General features: G+C 34.6%; 1 protein-coding gene across 1 annotated transcript; it reads right to left on the reverse strand.

Annotated features, from left to right (window-relative positions):
- Window positions 1-2143: 2143 nt before the first annotated feature.
- LOC149891746 (uncharacterized) lies at window positions 2144-6622 on the reverse strand. Its single transcript, XM_090077982.1, has 5 exons — window positions 5999-6622; window positions 5623-5908; window positions 4646-5490; window positions 2318-2418; window positions 2144-2225 (listed from the first exon to the last, which is right to left on the reverse strand). The coding sequence occupies exons 1-5, from the start codon at window positions 6620-6622 to the stop codon at window positions 2144-2146; spliced, it is 1938 nt and encodes a 645-aa protein (XP_089934108.1).
- Window positions 6623-21804: the final 15182 nt, after the last annotated feature.

Raw genomic sequence — 21804 nt, forward strand, 5'->3', positions numbered from 1 at the left:
TAATTTTGAAACAATCAATTTTATAACTATGAAAAACATATTCAGCAAATTGTCCAGAAACTTGTACAATCTGTCTACGGTATGAAACCGAAATTATCCAGAGAAAGTCTAGAAATTATCAGTTGAATCAAGTATTTTTTGAAATTACCAGTTGAATCAAGTATTTTTGAAGAAAATTCTATTCAACAAAAAGAATATCGGATAACATCGTCGAAATTGTTTAACAGAAAAAAAACAATATGAATTTTGTTATTATTATTATTTTTCTAATTTAAGAAATCTATCTTCTTTTCTGAAAAAAAAAAAACAAAAAAAAAATACAAAAAACATTTCAAGTATTTTTTTAGGAATTTTATGAGTTTCATTCTTCAATGGACACACGTCCTTGAATTGAAGAATAGTTTCTTGAAGCAAGGGCAGTGGTGCTGAGTTGTATTTTTAGATGGAGAATTGTAAAACGTACGTGAAAAGTGCGAAAAGTGGAAAACGTTTTTCATTCTGATCAAGTTCTTCATTTCTTGCTTGAGAGTTCTAATCACAATTGGTTATAAATACATAATGCAAATGTTTTAAGTATTTGCAGTTTTATAATTATCTATTTTCATTTTTTAAGTAAAAAGTTGTTGGCAAAAATTATACTTGTTCCTCATATTTTTTGTTACGTCACTTTTGTAATTTTTATGACAAAAAACTGCTTGCTTATTGGTTCATCGCATGGTAAGAATTATTTTGTTGTATCTCCCATTTTAAATGTCGGGAGAAAATGAGTCATTAATTTTAGTAAATAATGATTACTTTTAAAATACGGATTATTATTTAAATTTTTTTCTAAGTTACTTGTTTAAACATAAATTATTTAAAGCGTAAGTTATTATTTTTTTAGTTTATTTCATGTTTAGTTACTATTTTTATTTTATTTACTAAGCTATTATTTCTTTAAGAATTAAAGCTAAAATAATATAATAAGCAAATAAAAAAATAAGCAATTTTTACTTTTAAAAAATCAAAAACTTTCTCTCAAAATTTAAAATTGGAGATAGAACTAAATAATTCTAACCTCGATGTGTAACAAACTCCCTCCTTTAACATTTTCTTAATCCACAACTCGATAGTTTGTTCCTTAGTCGTTATAAACCTAACTTTTTAAACTGATCTTGATTTGTGGGGGTGTTTTCAACTCGATCATGTTGATTATCTTTCATCCCAGCATCCCATTCTGTTGAAGTTCGCTTGAAGTAAAAAAAATACCTTGTTGTGGTACTGGTAGTTTACCATGAACTGAAGTTTTTCTTAGACGTCTCTCCTTTCTAGTCTTGAAGCAGGTAATCCCGCCTTTTTTTTACAAGCCTCTCTACTCCTCCATTTGAGCTGGGGATGAAAAATTTGTTTGAGGCAATTTATTTTTGTAAAGTCTATAAATGCAAAAGAGTAAAATTTTTATCGCTGACTCAATATTGGCATTTAAAACTGAGAGAACTCTTTAAAAAAACGTGGTGGTTATATGAAAAATGTTGAAAATAATCTAGGCGCGGATCTAAGGGGTGGCCATTGTGGCATCGGCCACATAGTTTAAATTTAACGGCAGCTACGTTAGTTTTGGATTTTTTCGCATAAGGAATATCCCTAAAAATTTAAATTTATCTGCCGTAATATACGGATTTTGGCTATAGAGATTCCTTCTATGGCCACAACGGTTCTTATTATACGCTACCGGTTTTTTATTCAGTAAATAAATGCAGTTAAAAATATTAAAATATTGATCTTTTATCGAAATTTAAACCGTGAAATTAAAATTTGGTCACACAGTTACAAATTCCTGGATTCTCGCCTGTAATCTTTATTAATCCTTTCAAATAGTCGTTTCAAATAGTCGAGTGGGACGATTCTACGGATTTAGAAATATTTTGGTTGTATTTTTTTGTCATTTTTGTACACTCTTTACAGTTTCTCAGTTCTTCTTTTATTTGTTGATCGATATTTGGAAATCAAGTGTGAATTCTGCTCAGCTCTTTCATGCGCATCATTCCGGGGTGACCACTGAGTGGTTCCTTCGCTATTTGGTCTCCATATTTAATTTGTAATACTAGCTGTGGTCCCATAAAATAATTTTATTTTTCAAGGATGATTTCTCTTGCTTTCTATATTACGGACAGAGACCTTTTCTGAAAACAGCCCAGTCATGCCTTGAGCCATATGACACATAGGCATCATCAACTAATGATATTCTAAAATTGATGCCTGATATTAGAATATGATATATCTTTACGACCCTCATCAGAATGGTAATTAGCTCATTTTCTAACTTACTATGAAATACCGCATCGCTGGTGTAATAACATTCGGCATCTTACTAAATTCCATAAAGCCTATTGATGGTAAAGTATTTTCGTCGATAGTTGGTAGTGGGTATTGAAAAGCCTTAATTTATGAACTGATTATTCTTTTATAATTTACACAAACTCTCATCTTACTATTAGGCTCGATTGCAATAGGAAATACTCATTCTGAATAAGAAACTGGTTTTAATATTACCTCATTTTCAAAGCGTTCTAAATAGCCAATGGGATATTTCTGGTTTAGTAGAACTTAGGAACCGTCACCAATTTTACGATGATTTTAACTTGAATATTTTTCATTTTTCAAAGTTACAAATTGTCCATTATCAAGATTAATACCGCCATTTAGAGGGGAACATTGGTGCCTCTGAATTTAAAGAGCCTCACGGACCCTCAGATCAAATGTTTTTGTCTCTACTTTAAAAGTTTTAGCTTTCCCCCAGTTCATTTCTTCTGAACATAATTTACTATGTGTGACTATTGCAGGCAGATGATGTTTGCCCTCGTTTAAGCTTTTTTGATGCTATTGGGTTCGAGTTTTAACTTGTAATTTCGTTTCGCCAGTGTATTTTTTTAAACAGTTACATTCAATTAAGTAAGTTCCAGGTCGGCTATTGCGTGTTAATTTAGATTTGTTTTTACACGTTAGCAGTGATCTTAAATTAGGATTAGATTTAAAAACTACTCTATATCCAACTCTTCTAAATATTTTTCTTAAATTTGGGGACAGTGATGGTATCCACGGTAATGAAACTGTATGGAGGGTGTCACACTTGGATAGAATTTTATCTTTATGTATGGACCGTTTTTTTACAAATTTGGTTTGCAATACTTACCAGTTGGCTTTTGTCGTAACCATTTTCGTTGAACATTTCAATTAGAAAAGTTATCTCGTTTTGTAAATGTAAATCACTGCATACGGAGTAAAAATCTGTGAACGTAACCTTTAAATATTGCGATATATAAGGAAATGCCGGTTCTGGGACATGAGCATGAACACCGATGCAAAACGCAAAATAAACGCTTTAATTTTTTATGGAAATAATGTCTCAAACGCCGATTTTTCAGTATTCAAGGATGATATTGATTGTTTTTCACTTTTAAAAAGCGTGTATCCTTTTAAAAATGGTTTCATCAAAAAATATGTTATCTTGAGGGATGAGGTACCCCTAAAGATCTAATTGTTATCAAAAAATTTCTTTCCTTTTTCAAACCTCAGCGATAGGTCGTGTTTTTTAGTGCCCAATAGCCAAGGTTCTGTGAGTGCCATCATTCAATAGGATCCTTTTGTCGTCGTTAGCGCTGAGTGCGACCTTGTTAATTTCTTCGGTGTATACGTCATGATCATGGGATCGGAAAACGTTCATGGTTGCAAGTTGTTCATTTCCGTTCATTAAGCAGTCTTTAAAATTTTGATGCCTTATTTTATTTTTGACCACGTTCTTTTTCATCCCTTTGCATTTTTTGTGTTCCTCTTTAGTGATTGTATAAGAGTAGAGCTTGGGTCGAAGTCCAACAAACTCTTTAATTTGTTTACCAGCAGCCTCATCTTTGAACATGCCAATAACCTTTTTATTTTTTGCTACTTTGAAGCCAATGTTTTGAATGGCAGGATGGTCTTTTGGAAATTCGCTCGTGTCAAATTTTTCAAGTACATCATCAGCAATATCTTTGTAAAAATCTTCTGTTTCAATTTCAAAAAAGAGCGAGTCGGTATCGGTCATGAGCAGCTTCGCTTTATCGCCATATTTAGGCTTGATGTAGTCGTAATAGAATTCATACATGAGAGTTTTGCTCAAATCGAGGATGCTCATTCCTAAGTAAACAGGTTTGTCGTAAGTGACTTGTGTTTTCTTCATATGAATCGCAGCTAGGTTTTCATCAAAAATGACGTGTCGTTCATATCGAGTTTGCTTAGTTAATTTTAAGACTTCTTTTCTTGTAGTAACAAGTTTAATATCAACATGTTTTTCGATGTTTTCCATAGTTTTCCCAAAGACGGCATTGTTCATCAATTTAAAAAATTCTTTTTCAGATTCGTTTCGACCTGGTTCTGCTCTCTTTTGGGTGTTGCCATCGATGTACGATTTCATCCAAGGTTCTTCTTTAAAGGTGAAACCTCGATGAATTTTGGTGATGACCAAACCCATTCGTTCATAGAGTTTAAGATTTGTGCGATGGACGACGTATTTTTCTTTGTTGTTTAAATTTGGAACGAGTTTGGGTACTTTTCCAATGGTTAATCTTTCAGGAGCCAAAGGGTAGTCGTTGTGTAAATCGTGAAGCTCATCAGGATAGCTCAAATCGACTTCAAGTATGCATGGCATGCTGCGCCAATTGTTGAGTTCATCTTCAGTCATCCATTTGAATCCTCCAACGGGAAGAGGTTGGCTCATAGCCCATCCATAAAGATTGTTAGCGTCTAAATACATGAGGAATTTCGATGGTTGTGAGGGGTCGTAGTCTTGCATGTATTTGTTGTTAGCATTTCCAAGTCGGTTGGGGATCATGCTAATTCCGCCGCGTATTCCTTTTTTAACCATGTTGAGCATATCAGGATTGCTTAAAAGTTCAATTTCAGCTTTAGTACTTTTATAACAGGCTTCCATACCGAGTCCAGGACAGGTGTAAAACTGAGCAGGATCAAGATCGTAATTTTTCATGCAAGCGTTTCTGAAATTTTCAATAGCGTCTTCTAGAATTAAGACATCAGACACGTTATAAATTTCTAGGTAATCTCTAAATGTTTTGCATCCAAATACGTTCCAAACGTTTTTCGCATGCGTGTATTCTTCATCAGTGATGTCTTTATCGTCTAGTCTGGAATAAAAGTCTTCTTTCGGAGGCAATTGCGTTTCAGTTAATTTTTCAATTGAGTCCATCCATTCGTAAGGGAAAATACCTTTTTTTCTTATCAAGTCGAACTTTTCCTTTTCAGGATAATATTCCCTAGCGTTTATGCATTGTTCATCGGTTAGATTTTTAGAGAGTTTGTCTAAAGTGTCAGGCATGAACCTATAGCTGTCAAGAAACCTCATTTCTCTTAATACTTCTTTTGGTTCGCCTTTCTTATCGACAGTGTCTCTCACTTTGATTTTTTTAGAGAAGCTAATATATTTCTCATCATTGTTTGGTATGCAATTGAGCTTTCCACCTAATTTTTTAATAAACAAATGACTGTCATAGGCAGACAAGCAATGTATAAATACGGGAATAAATTTTGGAATTCGATATTTTTTATTGCAAGCATCATGAGCAGCACCACGGTACTTTCCAGTCAAATGACAGTGATCCCACACTTTGTCACCATTAAGATCCTTTTTGCAAATGTGACATTCTGTTGCAGTTTCATACTTCTTCTTGTCCTCATCAGTCTTTATTGGCTTATTCTTCCATTCTTTTTGCAGTGAATCAATCTTATCGAAAATCTTTTTAGAGTCTTCTTCAAGCCTGGTGATAAACTTTTGAGCCACATCATCGTCATCGCTTTCTGCTGTGTACTTGACTGGTTTTTCTTTATAAATGGTTTCGTCAAAGCATTTGATATGGTAGCTGAACGAGCATGGAACATGCTTTTGATATTGTTTGGTGTATGACTCTTTATTATTATATTCAGTGTTGTCCTCGATGGGTTTGATGAAACTTTCAAAGTCAGCAGTTACCACAAACGGAACTCTCATGGTCTTGTTATAGTTTTTAAACTGAACAGTTGTTCCTTTTTCAGGAAGATCAATTCTCATTGGAGCGTTTTCATAGCAGTATTCTTGATGTTTTTGAAGCTTTTCTTCTTGGTTGAAACCTTGCATGCAATTTCTGCAAAAATATTGTTTGTGTTGATTCTTTGATGCTGAAGAACAAGCAAACCGGCTGAAATTATTAATGAGACAATAATGGCTGTTTTCTTCGTTTGAAATGAGCAGCAAATCAACACAGTGTTTTCGATCACGAAATTTGGATATTTGCATAGGTTGAGGCTTATTCATTTCATAGTGAAAGACGTTCACGCTGATGTCAGGATTATTCACTTCAAACTTTTTGATTTGAGTTGTCTTTACAGGAAATTCCATTCCTTCCCAATGGAGCTCTTTAGATTTTTCAATCAACTCATTATCAATTCTTTCATTATGCGTATTTTTCATGTTCAGAGCTCTGGTGACGCAACACTTGAAGCATTCATTGTCGTTGTTTACCATGTTGATGATGGCCTTTTTGTTTTTCAACTTGAGAGGCAGCTCCATGTAGGAAGAGCCTCTGAAAGGTTCATAATCAGCAAAGTTAATATCCATTCTTAAAATCTTTGACAAGACGCAATTGGATCCCATCTTGTTGTAATTAGCACTACTTTCCAAGATTTTTTCTTACATTTCAGTCATGAGCGCTCTCACATCATCACCCTCCAATAATCTTTTCGTGTAGGATGAAAAGTTAGCCGTCTGAGTAGTTTCCTCACCTGTTAAGATGCTTACGCGAGTCATTTCACAGACTAAAGAAATTCTTACCTTTGTGTTTCTTTCTCCTTCCATGGTTTGAATAGCAGACTCCCTTACCAAGTTGAAAAAAGAAACAATGTCTTGTTGCCGAGAAGACGGCTCGTATGAAAACAGTCTGGTGGAGCGCTCTGCTGAATGCTTAGACATATTAAACTTTACTGTAAATGGCCTTGAAGCTGGAACAGGAGCATCAAATACGATGCCTTTGAGAGACTTGATCGTTTTTTCCACTCCATTTCTCACACTGCTCACTGTTTTCTTCACCATAGTTGGAACGTAGGGATCAATAGCAGTGAGCACTTGGTTAAAACCGTTGGAGACAGTCGTTGCAATTCTTGAAAGCCAACCAGGTCTTGGAGCAGGAACAGGTTTTGGAGCAATGACGTTTGTTGAATCAACAACAGGTGTGTCAAGGATGGATGGTTCAGTTCCTGTCACTCGATTTTGCAAATGGATAGGTTTCGGAGCAATGACAGGCTTCACAACAACAGGTCTCGGTGGAATGATCGCTGGTTTTGGAGCAATAGGAGGTTTTATCACTGCAGAAGGTTTGACAACAAACTGCACTTTTGCCGGCTTTATTGAAACTTTTGTCGGCTTTACAGAAACTTTTACAGGTGGCTGAACAAACCTAATCACGGTAGCATTAACAGGCAAAGGTCTCGCCTCAGTCGTTCGTCTACGTGAACCACTTCCAATGATGGTAATATTTAAAGCTGTAATGAGATCAGCCTTTCTCATTCTTGAGGCACCTTTGATATCATCACGACCTTTAGCCATCTCTCTTAATTCTTTTACAGTCATTTTGGAATAGTTTCGATCTTTTCGATCATTAACAGACTTTTGACCAATGACAGGTTTTGTTGTTCTTATTGCTTCAACGAGCTGTTCTCCTGTCATTTTGGTATAGCCTTTGATGTACCTTTCTTTAGCATCTCTTCGTAATGATGCCATTGAGACTTTTGATTTATCTTTCATTTTTATTAATGGAAGAAAAAAATTTTCGGTGTTTTTATCTTTTGCGATAAATTTTTCTGAAGATTGGCGGATCATTTTATTTCCGCCGTTACTTTCCTTAAGTCAATTCAATTTTTTAAAAAATCTCGGCAAACTGTCGGCTTCTTCGAAAAGTCTTCCGTGAAAAATATATGATGGTAACCATGACAACCGTTTTCAATTCTTAAAAAGAATTAAAAATCATTTATGATTTCCATGGATCCAAAGGATCTTAAAAGCGTGGAAAATCTTCGAATTTATTTAAGCAGCAGGAGCGCAAAATCTTCCCATCTACTCTTCTAACGAATCATCTTCTTCAAACTGTTGATCGTATTCCCATTCTTCAAAACCAGAATCAAAATCAACCAAAAGAATATTTCCATCTTTATCAAAGCCGAGTGTATAAGAAGCTCCATATTCATCAATCACATCATAATGGTTAACAAACACATATCGATTTCCAAGAACATCAATTAGATAACCTGATTCATCAATACTAAGCATCTTTTTAAATACCAAGAAATTTCTTAACCTGAATTCAATTTTTTTTTCAGCAAACTTTCCACTTGAAAATGGTTTCAAAGAAACTAAGCAGCAGGAGCGCACTCTCCAAGAAGACGAAGAGAATTTTTCCCATTTCTTCAGCCTCATCTGACGAATCATCATCTTCAAACTGTCTGTCCATCGCTGCAAATCTCGATCTGAATCCCATTTTTTAATTCTTCGAAAAGAATCAAAAAAGTCATTTTTCATGATCTAATTAAGCCTTAGTTCATCCATTTCAAATAATAAAATGGTGAAGTCGATTTGATTTTTCATCTCTTTTAGATGCTCATAGTCTTCCATCAGCAATTCTTCTTCACCAAAGAGTTGGATCATTCGGTAATGTTCTCCATCAAAGACACCGATAATATCATTAAACATTTCACTTTGTTTACCCAAGATATATTTTAGTTGATCAATATCGTGATTAAAAAGCCTTTTTATTCTGTATATGTCTTTTTTACTCAAATGACTTTTCCCGATTTCCATAAGCAGCTGATTTCTGAGAGGGATGAGGTTTTGAATCATTTCGTGAATTGGCATGTAGTTCATTTCAAATGCATCTTTCATCAATGGTCTTTTCAGTTTCAAATAAACCTTAAGTTCAAGTTTGTAAATTTTTTCAAGCATTTTTCCAGACTGTCTGAGCTTGTCAATGAGCTCATCCACTTTCATCTTTTTCAATCCCTCAACAAACTTGTCATACCTGCTGCCATATTTAACATCTGTTATTTCCTCCATTAATTTATCAATAACATTTATGCTTTTCATATTATCCATCTTTTTTAATCGCTGTCAATGATTTCACTCGAATTCAATTTTTTTTTCAGCAAACTTTCAATCAGATTCTTCCCACAAATCATCATATGAAAAGTCATTTTTCAACTCTTTTTGAAGAATTTAAAAAATCAACGAGGGTAAAGAATTTCAAACTTGATTCCATTTTCAACCTTTCCATTTCGATTAGCAAAATATTCACATTTATGCCCAGTTCCTTTCACTACCTTGTAAATAGACTTGTATTCAGTCACCTCACCCGTTTCAACGTTGGTCAATCTCACAGTGATTGGATTTTTTCTTGCTGAACGAAGCCATTCCCATTTTTGACTACCAACTGGTCTGCACTCTTTCACACTTTCCAAAAGATCATCTTTACTAATCAAGTTATTTTCAACTGCAAGCATCATCAAAGTCAACAAATTGTTTGAGGTTTTGGTGACTCCGTTTTCCCTGAGCAAATTTTTCAAATACGACGTTGTATATCTCATTTTATTTACGGAAGAAAAAAAATTTTTTTAGATCCTTTCTGAAGGGTGTAAATATTCAAACTTGATTCCATTTTCAACCTTTCCATCTCGAAGCTTAAAATATCCATCCATGACCAGTTTCTTTCTCCGCTTTGTAAATAGACTTGTATTCAGTCACCTCACCCGTTTCAACGTTGGTCAATCTCACAGTGATTTTCTTAACAGGATCAGCAAGCTTCTTTTCTTTCGGTTCACGACGTTTTCTCTTTTCTGTGGCTCTCTCCAAAATATCTTCTTTACTGATCAAGTTATTTTCAACTGCAAGCATCAACAATGTTGGCATATTTTTAGCTGTTTTAGTAACACCGTTTTTATTCAGCAACTCTTTTAAAAACTTTTTTGTGTAATACATTTTATTTACGCCGTGATTTTTTTAAGTCAATTCAATTTTTTAGATCATTTGGATCACTGGAAATTCTTCGAATTTTTAACACGGTAAAAGTTTCCATAGATCTTGCTCAATAAACAGCAGTCATGTGAGTTCCATTTGAAACAAAATTAAGCATTTTATCAGAGATCACCACAGCAAAGATAACGGTATTTGCAACAGTTGAAGTTCGAAATTTAAGGTTGATCACCAATTCAGCTGTTTCTGAAGCCACTCTTTCTTTTTGCTTGCTGATATCAACAAAGAACAAGGGATACAATTTTAAATAATGAAACAGGGTTAACCCAGATTGACAAACAAGTTCGTTTGTGCCGTAATATTTTTCATCAAAAGAAAACGTATCTGCATAAGCCATGGTCACTTTCTTTTCTCCAAAATTCAAGTCGTAATTAAAATTTGGATACTTTATTCCATTGACGGTCACGTAAAAATTGCTAATATCGCAATGGTCAAATAGTGACGGATTAACAGTTTGACTGGATGGTCTGTTCGTCTGAAGTCCAAACAAAACAAACATCGGAACGCTTTTGTCGGTGATTCTTCCAAGCGACCAGGTAAATTCTGTTTGACCGGCAGGAATAAGCTGTCTTTCACATTTGTTTGATTTATAAGCTGCTTCGATAGGTATCTTTTGAGCTATTAAACTCATGAATTCAGCATTTTTAGAAACACTCAATTCAACGCGTGGCATATAAAGCCTGAATTTTTTAAGATCGATCATCCCTATACTTGCGCTTTCCGCTCTGTAAATCGCATCATCACATTCTTTCTTTGTAAAGGTGATCGTGTGTCTAAACCCATAAACAACTTTATCATAGGTTTCACAAAAACCAAAAATGTGTCTTAAAGGTATCCTGAACGAAAAAGCGCCAACGGATGTAGTGTCTGCAAACAAATGGTCTCGTCTAACTTTAAATCCTTCATTTTCAACAAGATTTGATGTGTCCATAAACCACATTTGCTTCATACCATCTGTCATCTGAAATCCGTGAGGGTATTTCAACAATCCAAGAATGGTGGTGGCATGACCTGGATAAATAACTCTTTCCACTTGCTCTCCAGACAAGTCATAAGTCACGTCGTTGAACAAATACATCAAAGCATTATTCACCAAGGCGATCTTGTCTGTGGCTTCATAAAAGGTTCCATCACTCTTTTTTAACACTCCTTCAATAAGAATGTAAGCCTCTGATGGTAATGTTTTAATAGATTGACAGTCAATCTCAAAAGTAATCGTGCCTGAAGAATTTAAATCAAGATTGGTTGGAAGGTACTCAAAAAAATCCACTTTTTCAATGCCACTGTCATTCTCTGGTTTATCACTCACTCTTAATCGATCAGTAGTTATCATTTTATAGAAAGAAAAATTTTTTTTATATCATTTCACACTCATCCTTTATGCGATCTTCATGCCTCTTCCCATCTTCACTAAGTCTTGGATTCGAATCGCATTCTGTTTCGACATTTTACTTATGGATGAACCAGTCTTTAATTTCTCAATGGTCTTTTTACCTTTATCAACAGCCACATCTTTAGCAGCAGAAATGGCAGAAAGGGCTAACTCTGTTCCAGCAGATTTTGCAGCTGTAATCGCTTCTTGACCAATTTTGCTTGATGCAGCATTTTTAAGCAAATTCACTGCTGTCTTTGACATACTTGAAGCAGATGCTCTTTTGATGAAATTTTTAATCAAGTCTACAATGCCACCTCCTCCAACAACGTTCTTTTTCACATATCTTCTTTTGTTCACAATGAGCATTTTTCGTTAAGATCCTTTCATGTTAAATCCCTTGATGCTTTGGATCCGTGGTGTGTATTAAATTTTATCAATCGTCTTCATTATCGCTTTGTATTCCCCTTTATTAATCTCCTTTTGTCTCAACAACTCATCGCAAATGCTCACAGCTACATTTCTCGATGCTGTATTTCCAGCATGCCAAGCAGCAATACTCAATTCAAGCTTTTCAACCAACGCATTCGGATCGCTCGGAAGAATAATCACTCCACGACCTTTTTTCCCTTTTTCAATACGCACCATTTTTTCCCAAATAGGAGCAATAAGTTTCTGATACTTTGATCTTCTTGAAGCTTTCGGTTTGTGAGGTTGTGTATCAGATCTTATAGCATCGCTGTCCATTAAAATTTTTTCATAATTCTCCAAATCTTCATCCGTATATTCGCTTGGTATTTCAAACTTTGTCATGAGCTCCCAAAGACCTTTTGTCCTTTCATACCTTTCATCACCAACAATAATGTCATCTCCATCCATTTCAACCTCCATTTTACCGATGAACATTTTATCTCCAACTTTATTCACTTCAAAAGGCATTTTGGATACAAATTTTTTAGATTTATGGAAAATCTTCTCGTTGCTTTCAATGAGAGGTCTAAACAGCTTGCTCGCATAAGCTTGAAAATCAGCATCTAAAATGTTGTCGTTGATGCTGTTTTGATAAATCCCCTTTCTTCTCTCATTCACTTCCTTCACAATCTCATCTCTCTTGTTCGGGTCTTGTATTTTAAAGAAAAACATCTTTTTAAAATACGTGAGAAAAAAATCATAAGTTGGTTTTTACGACTACGTTGATCCTTTGGATCCGTGGGAAATCAAGATTTCTTAGTTCCTTTGGAACCGTGGAAAAAATCCTTAATTTTTTTTAAACAAATTTTCAAACGCCTGAATGGCATCTTCTCGTCCTTTTTGAATCAGTGTCTCTTTAGCCAAGTCATCCATTCCATTTTTTGTTTTGGTTCGTATTTCCTCTATCATTTCTTTAAACTTTTGAAGCTCACCCAGAATCAACTGAAACTCTGAATCGCTTATTTTATTATCCATCAACGCTTTGGAAATGTGCTCGCTGATCGTGTTCAATTTTGACTCTGCCAGCACTTTTATCTTTTCATGCTTTTCCGCTTTCAAAGCCATTCTTTTGTTCACTTGACCTCCGACAATCGATAAAAAACCCATTCCAATAGCCACCCCTTCACACGCAATCGCCGCTGGACTTGCAATAATCGTAGACAAAAGACCAATTCCAGTCGCACCCAATGCTATGCATAAACCTTGCATCGTATTGTCCACATTCGAAATGATCCTGAAAACGCGATGGTACTTTTTGCTCAAAGCCATTCTTTTCACTTTTTCAGTTTCTATTTCTTTCTGAATCTCGCCGATCTTCTGAAGACGATGCCCTTCATCTACAGGAGCTGATGGAAGAACTGGATAAATTTTTTCATTCAATATCTCCATTTTTCACTAAGAAAAATTATTTTAAATCAATGTATGTAATCGTACAGAACTTTTCACCTTTTTTAACAATCACGTCCTCTTTGCTGTTGCTGTTCACGTCCATAATGACTTCATCTAAAGACTCTGAAATAATGACTTCGTTCTTTCTATAATTCAACTGCTCAGTAATCTTATTCATTAATGTTATCACTGCAATACCTTTCTCAAACTTCAACCCAATGAATAAAGCTATTGTTGTATGTGAGAGAGCAGCAAATTTAATGTCTTTCTGAGCAAAAATCTCATACTGTCCATTGTCGTTATAATAGAGTGGATGATCCAACGTTTTCACATACATAATAATATTACTTGGTTTTCTCTCTTCCAACTCTCTAATCCTCTCTTCTAAAAATTTTAGTTGCAATTCCAAACTGTGAACTTCAGCTGAGGCAACATTTCTAAAAAACTTGTGAGGAGCATGCATTTTCAAGATGAAGAAAATAATTTTAGATCCTTTTTGGATCTTGCAAACTGATTAATTCATCGTTGTTCACCCACGAATTAAACGAGTCTGGATATCCCAACCATTTGACCAATGATTTTTTATTCGTCTTGCGAACGATTTTTTCAATCCTGAATATGTCTTGATGCGTCTTTTGCATCTCCTGCTCGTAAAAAGTACCTTGAATTTCTTCACCGTTAGCATCAGCGATTTTATACGTGGGTGGATTCGTATGCTGAACATTTGATACGGTAAAAACCTCCTCAGTCCATCTCGGTGTATACCCTTTTTCAAAATGAGACTTCTTTTTTACAATCCTCACTTGATCACCCATTAAAAATTTTGGTTTTGCTGGTAATGTTTGATCCTTTCCATACAGATTCCACCATACCCTACCTTTTTTCTATTCATCGCTGGCTTCCACTGGAGTCATTTTGATGGAAGAGTGCTTTGTGTTGTTGTAATTTTTTACCATCTCATCCAAAACGTCAACGTATTTATTGGTATTGTTGGCTGAAAAATATTTAAACATCCTCTCTTTCATCGTCCTGTTCCATCGCTCAACGACACAGCTTTTTTCCTCGTTTTCAGTGGAATACAATTGAACACCTAACGCTCTCACATGCTTGTTGTAAAATTCTTTTCCTTTATCTACCCACAATTTGATGCACTTTCTTTCTTGGAATATCTTTTTCAACGCTTCAGCCACTTCAAGACCTGTTTTGCTTTTTAACGTAACAATCCATCCATACTTTGAAAACACGTCGATCACCATGAGCAAATATTTCACGCCGTTATTGAATTTTGAAAAAGACTGCATGTCCACCAAATCTGCAGCCCATATCTCATCCATGTCGTTCACAATCACCCTTCTTCTTTTAAAATGATGAATGACAGGTTTATGAAGCTCCTCTGCAAGCTGGTCTGTCCATTTCAAATCACTTACACCCAATCCGAATTTAGCTTTGGCTTTGATCACCGGTGTAATTAGCTTTCTCTCATTCATCTCTCTTTGAGTGGGATTGGGAATCGAATTCATCTCTTCAAGCATCATTTGATCAGCCACATTCCTGTTTTGTCGGTCGTTAAAATATTTATAAGCCAAATCATGGTGATACGCTGCATTGTCCACTCTGTCTACCGGCTTGCTCCAATCTTGATACATGTCGGTGGATGTGAGCCTTTTGTCCAAATTGGTTCCAGGCCCTGCAAAGTTCATCCCAGGAATATGCATTTCTCCTGGAAATTTTGCCCATGGAAGCTTCACTTTGCTCGACAGCTTATTGATCGATTCGACCAAGTCACCTCCTTTTGTAGATCTCGAAGAAGATGATCCATCGAGCGCATGCGAAGAAATAAATTGGCATTTGGTCGTTCCACAAGAATCACATGTTCCTTTCAACATAGGTCTATTGTTTTTTGTCATCTCCTTTTTCAAGTGAATGGTTTCAGTTTCTCTTTTGCATTTAACGCAGTACATTTTAACATATATAAATAAGTTTTTTTTAACATAAAAATGGACATTGTTGATTTGTCATATGATAAAGAAAGCACAAGAAATCATAACAAATTATTTCCAAGAGACATTCGAGGACTCATCGTTGGAAAGTCTGGCTGTGGAAAAACAACATTGATGTTAAACCTGTTATTAAGACCTGGATAGTTGGATTATAACCACTTGCAAGTCTTTGGCAAATCCCTTTTCCAACCCGAATATCAAATACTCAAAAAAGCCTTTGAAAATACCCTTCCAAAAGAAATCGTTCTCCAATTGCTCAATAAAAACAAAATGAAAAAATTGAATTTAAACCCTAAAGATGTGATTGATGAACTTTCAAAAAATTATTCTGAAAACGAGTGTATAGAGTGTCATTTTTTCGAAAATGAAGAAGACGTTCCTAACCCTTCCGAACTTGATCGAACAAAAAACAATCTGATGATCTTCGACGATTTAAGAGGAGAAAAACAAAGCATGTGTGAAAAATACTACACGCATGGAAGGCACTCTAACGCAGACTGCTTTTATCTCGCTCAAAATTTTTTCGATCTTGACGGACATGCCATTAGAACCAATGCCAACTTTATTTGTCTATTCCCTCAAGACGATGGAACTGTTGGTGAAATTTATAAAAGACACGCCTCATGTGATATGGACATAAAAGAATTTAGAAAGTTTTGTAGAGATTGCTGGTCTAAACCTCGTGGATTTGTCGTCATTGATCTATCCTCTGAAAAAGATAATGGAAAATACAGAAGAGGTCTGGATGAATTTGCCTTTTTCTAACTTAAAAATTTGAAGAATTTCCACGGATCCAAAAGGATCTAAAAAAATTTCGTCCATTTTTAAAAAATGTCAGGTACTATAATCGATGTAGATGATAAATCAAGTGTTATCACGACTAATTTTTTAGACAAAATCGTCTTTGAAAAAGGAAAAAGCTACGAAATGGCTTTTCTCGGACTTGAGACCTATAACAGTATTCCAAACATAAACAGCAAAAATAATTCAATCAAATACAGCATGAACAATGGTGCTCATTGGGAAACCGTTATCATCCCTGACGGAAGCTACGAAATTAAAGACATCAATGAGTTTATGCAAAGGTAAATTTCATCCACCATACAAAAGGCTCAACGTGGAAGTTATATTATTGCGAATAAAATTAGCTACTCATCAAGCAACCTTCAAATTGCAGTAAATGTCAACACCTTAAAATCAACCATTAAACTTGGAGCGAATTATCTGATTGACTTTGACGTGGAGAACAGCATTGCTTCAGTTTTAGGGTTTACTAAAAGAAAATTAAACTCCAATTCAGAACACGAGTCAGATCATATCGCTAAAATTTTGAGCATCAATACCATTAGAATTGTTAATAACGTCATCGGATCATCCTACGTTAATGGTAAGCAATTAAACTGCATCTACTCCTTTTACCCGCAAGTTGACCCTGGTTACAAAATCATCGAAAGACCTATGCATTTGATTTATCTTCCTGTTCAAGTTCCTGAAATTTCAACAATGGTTACTCGCATCATTGATAACAATGGAGATTTGGTTGATTTTCGTGGAGAGGATGTTACAATCCGTTATCACATTCGAGAAGTGAAATAAATAAATTTCTTTCCTCTATAAAATGTATCAAAACATTAAACTCAACATCTCGCAAGGACAAGCTGACAAAATTAAAAAAGCCTTGCATGATAAAACTGCTACCAGCATAAAACTCACTCATCAAGACTTGAACGGCGAACATGTTCTCGCTGTCACGCAAACCCAACTCAACCAAATTGCAAAAGCCTATAAAGCTGGAAAAGGTGTCACCCTCAAACTCAGCAAAAAACAACTCATGCACAACGCAAAAGTAGAAGGTGGATTCATCGGTGCTCTTTTACCTTTACTCGGTACGCTTGCCTCTCGTGCAGCTCCAGTACTTGCAAAAGGTTTATTAGGTGGACTTGCTTCATCTGCCGGTTCAGCTATGGTTGATTCTATCGCTGGACGAGGTGTCAATCATAAAAAACCCAAAACATTTTACTTGAGCAAAGATGGAAAAGGCATAAAAATAACCAAATTTGGCTCTGGCTTATTCTTAAAACCTTGGAATGGAAACACTCAAGGCGATGGGCTCTTTGTTAAAACTGGAAAAGGACTCTTTGCAAAAACTGGAAAAGGACATGAAATAACAGGAGGTTTCATCGGTGCTCTACTCCCCTTGCTCGGTACGCTTGCAACCACTCTTATTTCCGGTTCTGGTTTACTGCTCGGCCCCAATTCACCCTTCAATAGCATACCCATTTTAGGATCTATTCTCTAAAAATTCGAAGAATTTCCACGGTTTCAAAGAAACTAAAAAATCTCAGATTTTCCATGAATCATTTAATTTAAACTTTTTAAGAAATTAAAAAAAAATGATCGACTTTCAATGGATTGTCGTAGAAGGAATTGTTTTACCTAATGAAGCTTTAACTAACTTTCAATTGGTAAAGGCTGCGAAACAACTAAAATTAAAAAACTTTCGTGGAGTTCTTGTAAGAGACGAGTTACCGAAAAAACCGAGAAGAAAAGAATGTGGCATTGTGAATACGGGTGATTCAAGCACTGGTGGGTTTCATTGGGTGTGCTGGTATAAAGACGCTGATAAGAAATACAGTTTTGATTCATACGGACAACCTCCTCTTGTCGAACTGGTTGACTACTTAAAAAGCCCCGTTTATTATAACAGCGAGAGAGTTCAGTTTGGTGATACGTCTTATTGTGGCCACTTGTGTCTTTACGTCTTGAAAAAATTGGATAAAGGTCATTATTTTCAGGACGTCATTAATACCTTGTGGTGATTTCCACTGTTTTTATGAATAACAAACCAACAACAAAAACCACCCGCGCTCAGGCAAAAATGGATAAACATGAAAGCAGGCAGGCATCTTAGCCATTGGGCACTACAAAGAAGAACGCAAAAAATGCAAAGGGATGAAAAAGAACGTGGTCAAAAATAAAATAAGGCATCAAAATTTTAAAGACTGCTTAATGAACGGAAATGAACAACTTGCAACCATGAACGTTTTCCGATCCCATGATCATGACGTATACACCGAAGAAATTAACAAGGTCGCACTCAGCGCTAACGACGACAAAAGGATCCTATTGAATGATGGCACTCACAGAACCTTGGCTATTGGGCACTAAAAAACACGACCTATCGCTGAGGTTTGAAAAAGGAAAGAAATTTTTTGATAACAATTAGATCTTTAGGGGTACCTCATCCCTCAAGATAACATATTTTTTGATGAAACCATTTTTAAAAGGATACACGCTTTTTAAAAGTGAAAAACAATCAATATCATCCTTGAATACTGAAAAATCGGCGTTTGAGACATTATTTCCATAAAAAATTAAAGCGTTTATTTTGCGTTTTGCATCGGTGTTCATGCTCATGTCCCAGAACCGGCATTTCCTTATATATATTGCGCCTAAAATTTTTGGGTCGTGATTTGAGTGAGGTTTAGTTTGAATAATCGTAATGGCTTCTTTCCTGCAAACTTTAAACTCGTAATTACCTTTGGTGTTATTTATTACAGTTACATCGAGAAAGTTTAAAGTTTTATTTTCGCTTTCGAATTCGATTGGGTATTGTATTGTAGGGTGTTGTTTATTCAAAACTCCTGTCCTATTGGTCTTCCGTTCATGATCATACTGGCAAAATCTTTTCTACAATACAGGGTGTTGTTTATTCATAAGTTGGAATTGCTCTGCTCCTAAATTTTTGAAAATCTAGCATGACTATCATCAACATATCTTAGGTAGGATTTTAAATCAAGAGGAGAGTTTAATCTTTTTGCAATTTTAAAAGCATTTTCTTCGTGGCAATAAAATACAATTGAAATCGAAAGCGAAAATAAAACTTTAAACTTTCTCGATGTAACGGGAGTAAATAACACCAAAGGTAATTACGAGTTTAAAGTTTACAGGATAATGGGCAATTTGTAAAAACTAAATTTCGGACACCATTTTTCACGTTTTTACGTAAGGATAAAAAAGAAAGAAGCCATTCAACTGCTGACGTCAGTTAATTTTAAACTGTTTTTTGTAACTTAAAATATTTTACGAGCTGATGACGCTGGTTACCTTAATCCAGCGAAAATTTTTCATAATAAATTAATATTTGTATTTAGATGATAAGTATTATTTGTTGTTTTCTTATTAATATAACATAAACTCTTATACAAAATGTCAACATTCAAGTCATATATATATATATATATATATATATATATATATATATATATATATATATATATATATATATATATATATATATATTACTTTAAATTATCATTTAGTAAACAATTAGCAAACGTAAATATTCGCCAGTTTTTTTTAATCAATTAAAGTATGACATTTTTTCAACTCAATTAAAATCCACGAAAAGGCAATGCTCCTACCAACCTCCAAACTGGTCGGGAGCAATTTTTTATTCATTTCAAAATTTATTTTAAATTCCAAATTCGACAATACAAAGATTCTACGGTCCTTGTGTCATCAATATGTCAAAATCCCCGAAATGGCGATCGTTTGCTAAAGTTAGGTAAAAGCAAAGTGCAAAGTATGTGAGTCTGAGGGTAAGCAAATTACCCTTGGAATCGCAAAGGATACCTGAAGTATCAAAATACTTCAAGTAACAGATACCATCTTCAGCATAAGCATCCGAAAGAATGGAAGCAATTCCGTTCCAATTGATGAGCTATAAGAGAAAAAGAACACTGAGGTTACAGATTCAGAGAAAGTGACAGGTAATGAAGGCTCCAGTAAAGGAGCAATCGGTACTCCAAGCACCTCTCAGACTCAGTTTTCAGTAACTGAGGAGCGCGTCAGGACCTAGCCAGGAAATAACTATACGTTACCAGCATATGGCTTAGTATAAAAAGTTTTGATAGTAGTTATCGTAGGAAACAGTCAGAAATTTTATGTCAATTTAACGTCAAAGGATCGGAATAAGCTCATAAAGGGTTCTCGTAATTTTTGATGGAAGTTTCGAGCGAGTTAGTTGACTTACGGCAGTTAAAATGAACCTTTTGAGAAAATTGATTGAAGTTAAAAATTAATTTAATTCGTTACTCATCGGAACTTTAATTGTTCGTTTAATTTTACGAGCGCACGTAATTTCAATCTTAAATTGTTACGTTTGCATAAACTATTTACGTTTTTTCTCTATTTTTAAGAGAATAAATATTTGTTATGATCAAGTATTGTATTTAACTGTTCACCAACAAAATTGTTCACTTTGAGTCAGTTTACATTTACGTTCGTAAATATCACGTACCAACGAAGCAACACCGCTTCCCTTGACATCATATAAGAAAAAAAACTTATAAACTACCTAATTATGGTTAATTGCTGCCTCAAACATATTTTAAAATTACGTTTGTTGAGATATTTTTGAATGTTTGATTCAAAAATTTTTTCTGAAAGAACACATTTCTTGTGTGTTTAAATTCAAACAACACATTTCTTGTGTGTTCTTTATGTCAGTAGAGATTACACAAGAAATGTGTGTAGCCACTTTGCCGTAACAATTTCGATATCTGCACACTTTTATTAAATTTCTTTTGGGTATTGAAATAGAATCAAGTATTTGGTTCTATTCGCTCTACTTATTCAAATAATCACATTTTATATCAAATGTTCGGTCGAACCAAATTTATTTGACACCTTTTGTGACTTTTTCTCCAGTTGTGATTATTCTCCACAATGTTATAAGTTACTGTATATAATTTTGATCTTCGTTAACGTATAATTTTCTATCTTCGTCGCCATTTATTGTTTAGCATAAATCGTATAAAAAATTGTAATGATTTCTCTCATAACCTTTTTTATTAATTCCAACGTGGGTAACTTTTCTCTTTCCTTCTTTGTCTGCCAGTGAAGTTCACTAGTCTTAAACCCTAGTTTACTAGATGACAATTTTTAAGGCGTTAAGAACCTAAATGGCCTAACCCTCAAATTTTCCAAATCTCATTTTACGGGGCCTACTACTCAAGAATTCTATTTATAGAATAGCAGCATTTATTAGTAAAAAAAATATTGATATATTACGTACTATTTATTAGTTACAATTCAAAAATTCTTTTGCCGTTTTCTCAGAATAACGTCTAACATTTCGCCCCCTTCATGCCAGTCTGGGTCTCAACGCCTGATTTACAGTTAATTAAACTTTAACCATCTGTTACCATAATTAAAAAATAGTAATAGCATTAACAATTAATAGCAAAAACAAAAACAACGATAAAACAAAAATAACTGTTATAACCTGTTTTCTGGATTCGCATGTCTTTTGGTGTCGATTAAAAAATATACTTTTTTTTAAGTAAAGATAACATTTCTAATGATTGTTTCATTTTTTTTTTTTTTTTTTCGTACAAAGACAAAAAACGATTTAGTGTTAAAAACCATAAAAACTCTTCAGTTCATATGGAAAAAACAGCTGAAATAATATAAATAAACTATAACAACAA

This window comes from Hydra viridissima, unplaced genomic scaffold, assembly GCF_058129835.1.
Source record: "Hydra viridissima isolate aposymbiotic clone 2 unplaced genomic scaffold, HvirCarnegie_v1 scaffold_2, whole genome shotgun sequence".
NCBI classification, from domain to species: Eukaryota; Metazoa; Cnidaria; class Hydrozoa; order Anthoathecata; family Hydridae; genus Hydra; species Hydra viridissima.

What these genes read in the sequence shown, in the direction of transcription:
- LOC149891746 (XM_090077982.1), bottom strand. Translation starts at nt 6,622, where the DNA reads ATGGATATTAACTTTGCTGATTATGAACCTTTCAGAGGCTCTTCCTAC. An exon ending in TGACAAAGTGTGGGATCACT is followed by an intron (nt 5,491 to 5,622) that starts GTCATTTGACTG and finishes TTAAAAAATTAG; the next exon opens with GTGGAAAGCTCAATTGCATA. An exon ending in GTTATTACACCAGCGATGCG is followed by an intron (nt 2,226 to 2,317) that starts GTATTTCATAGT and finishes CATCAATTTTAG; the next exon opens with AATATCATTAGTTGATGATG.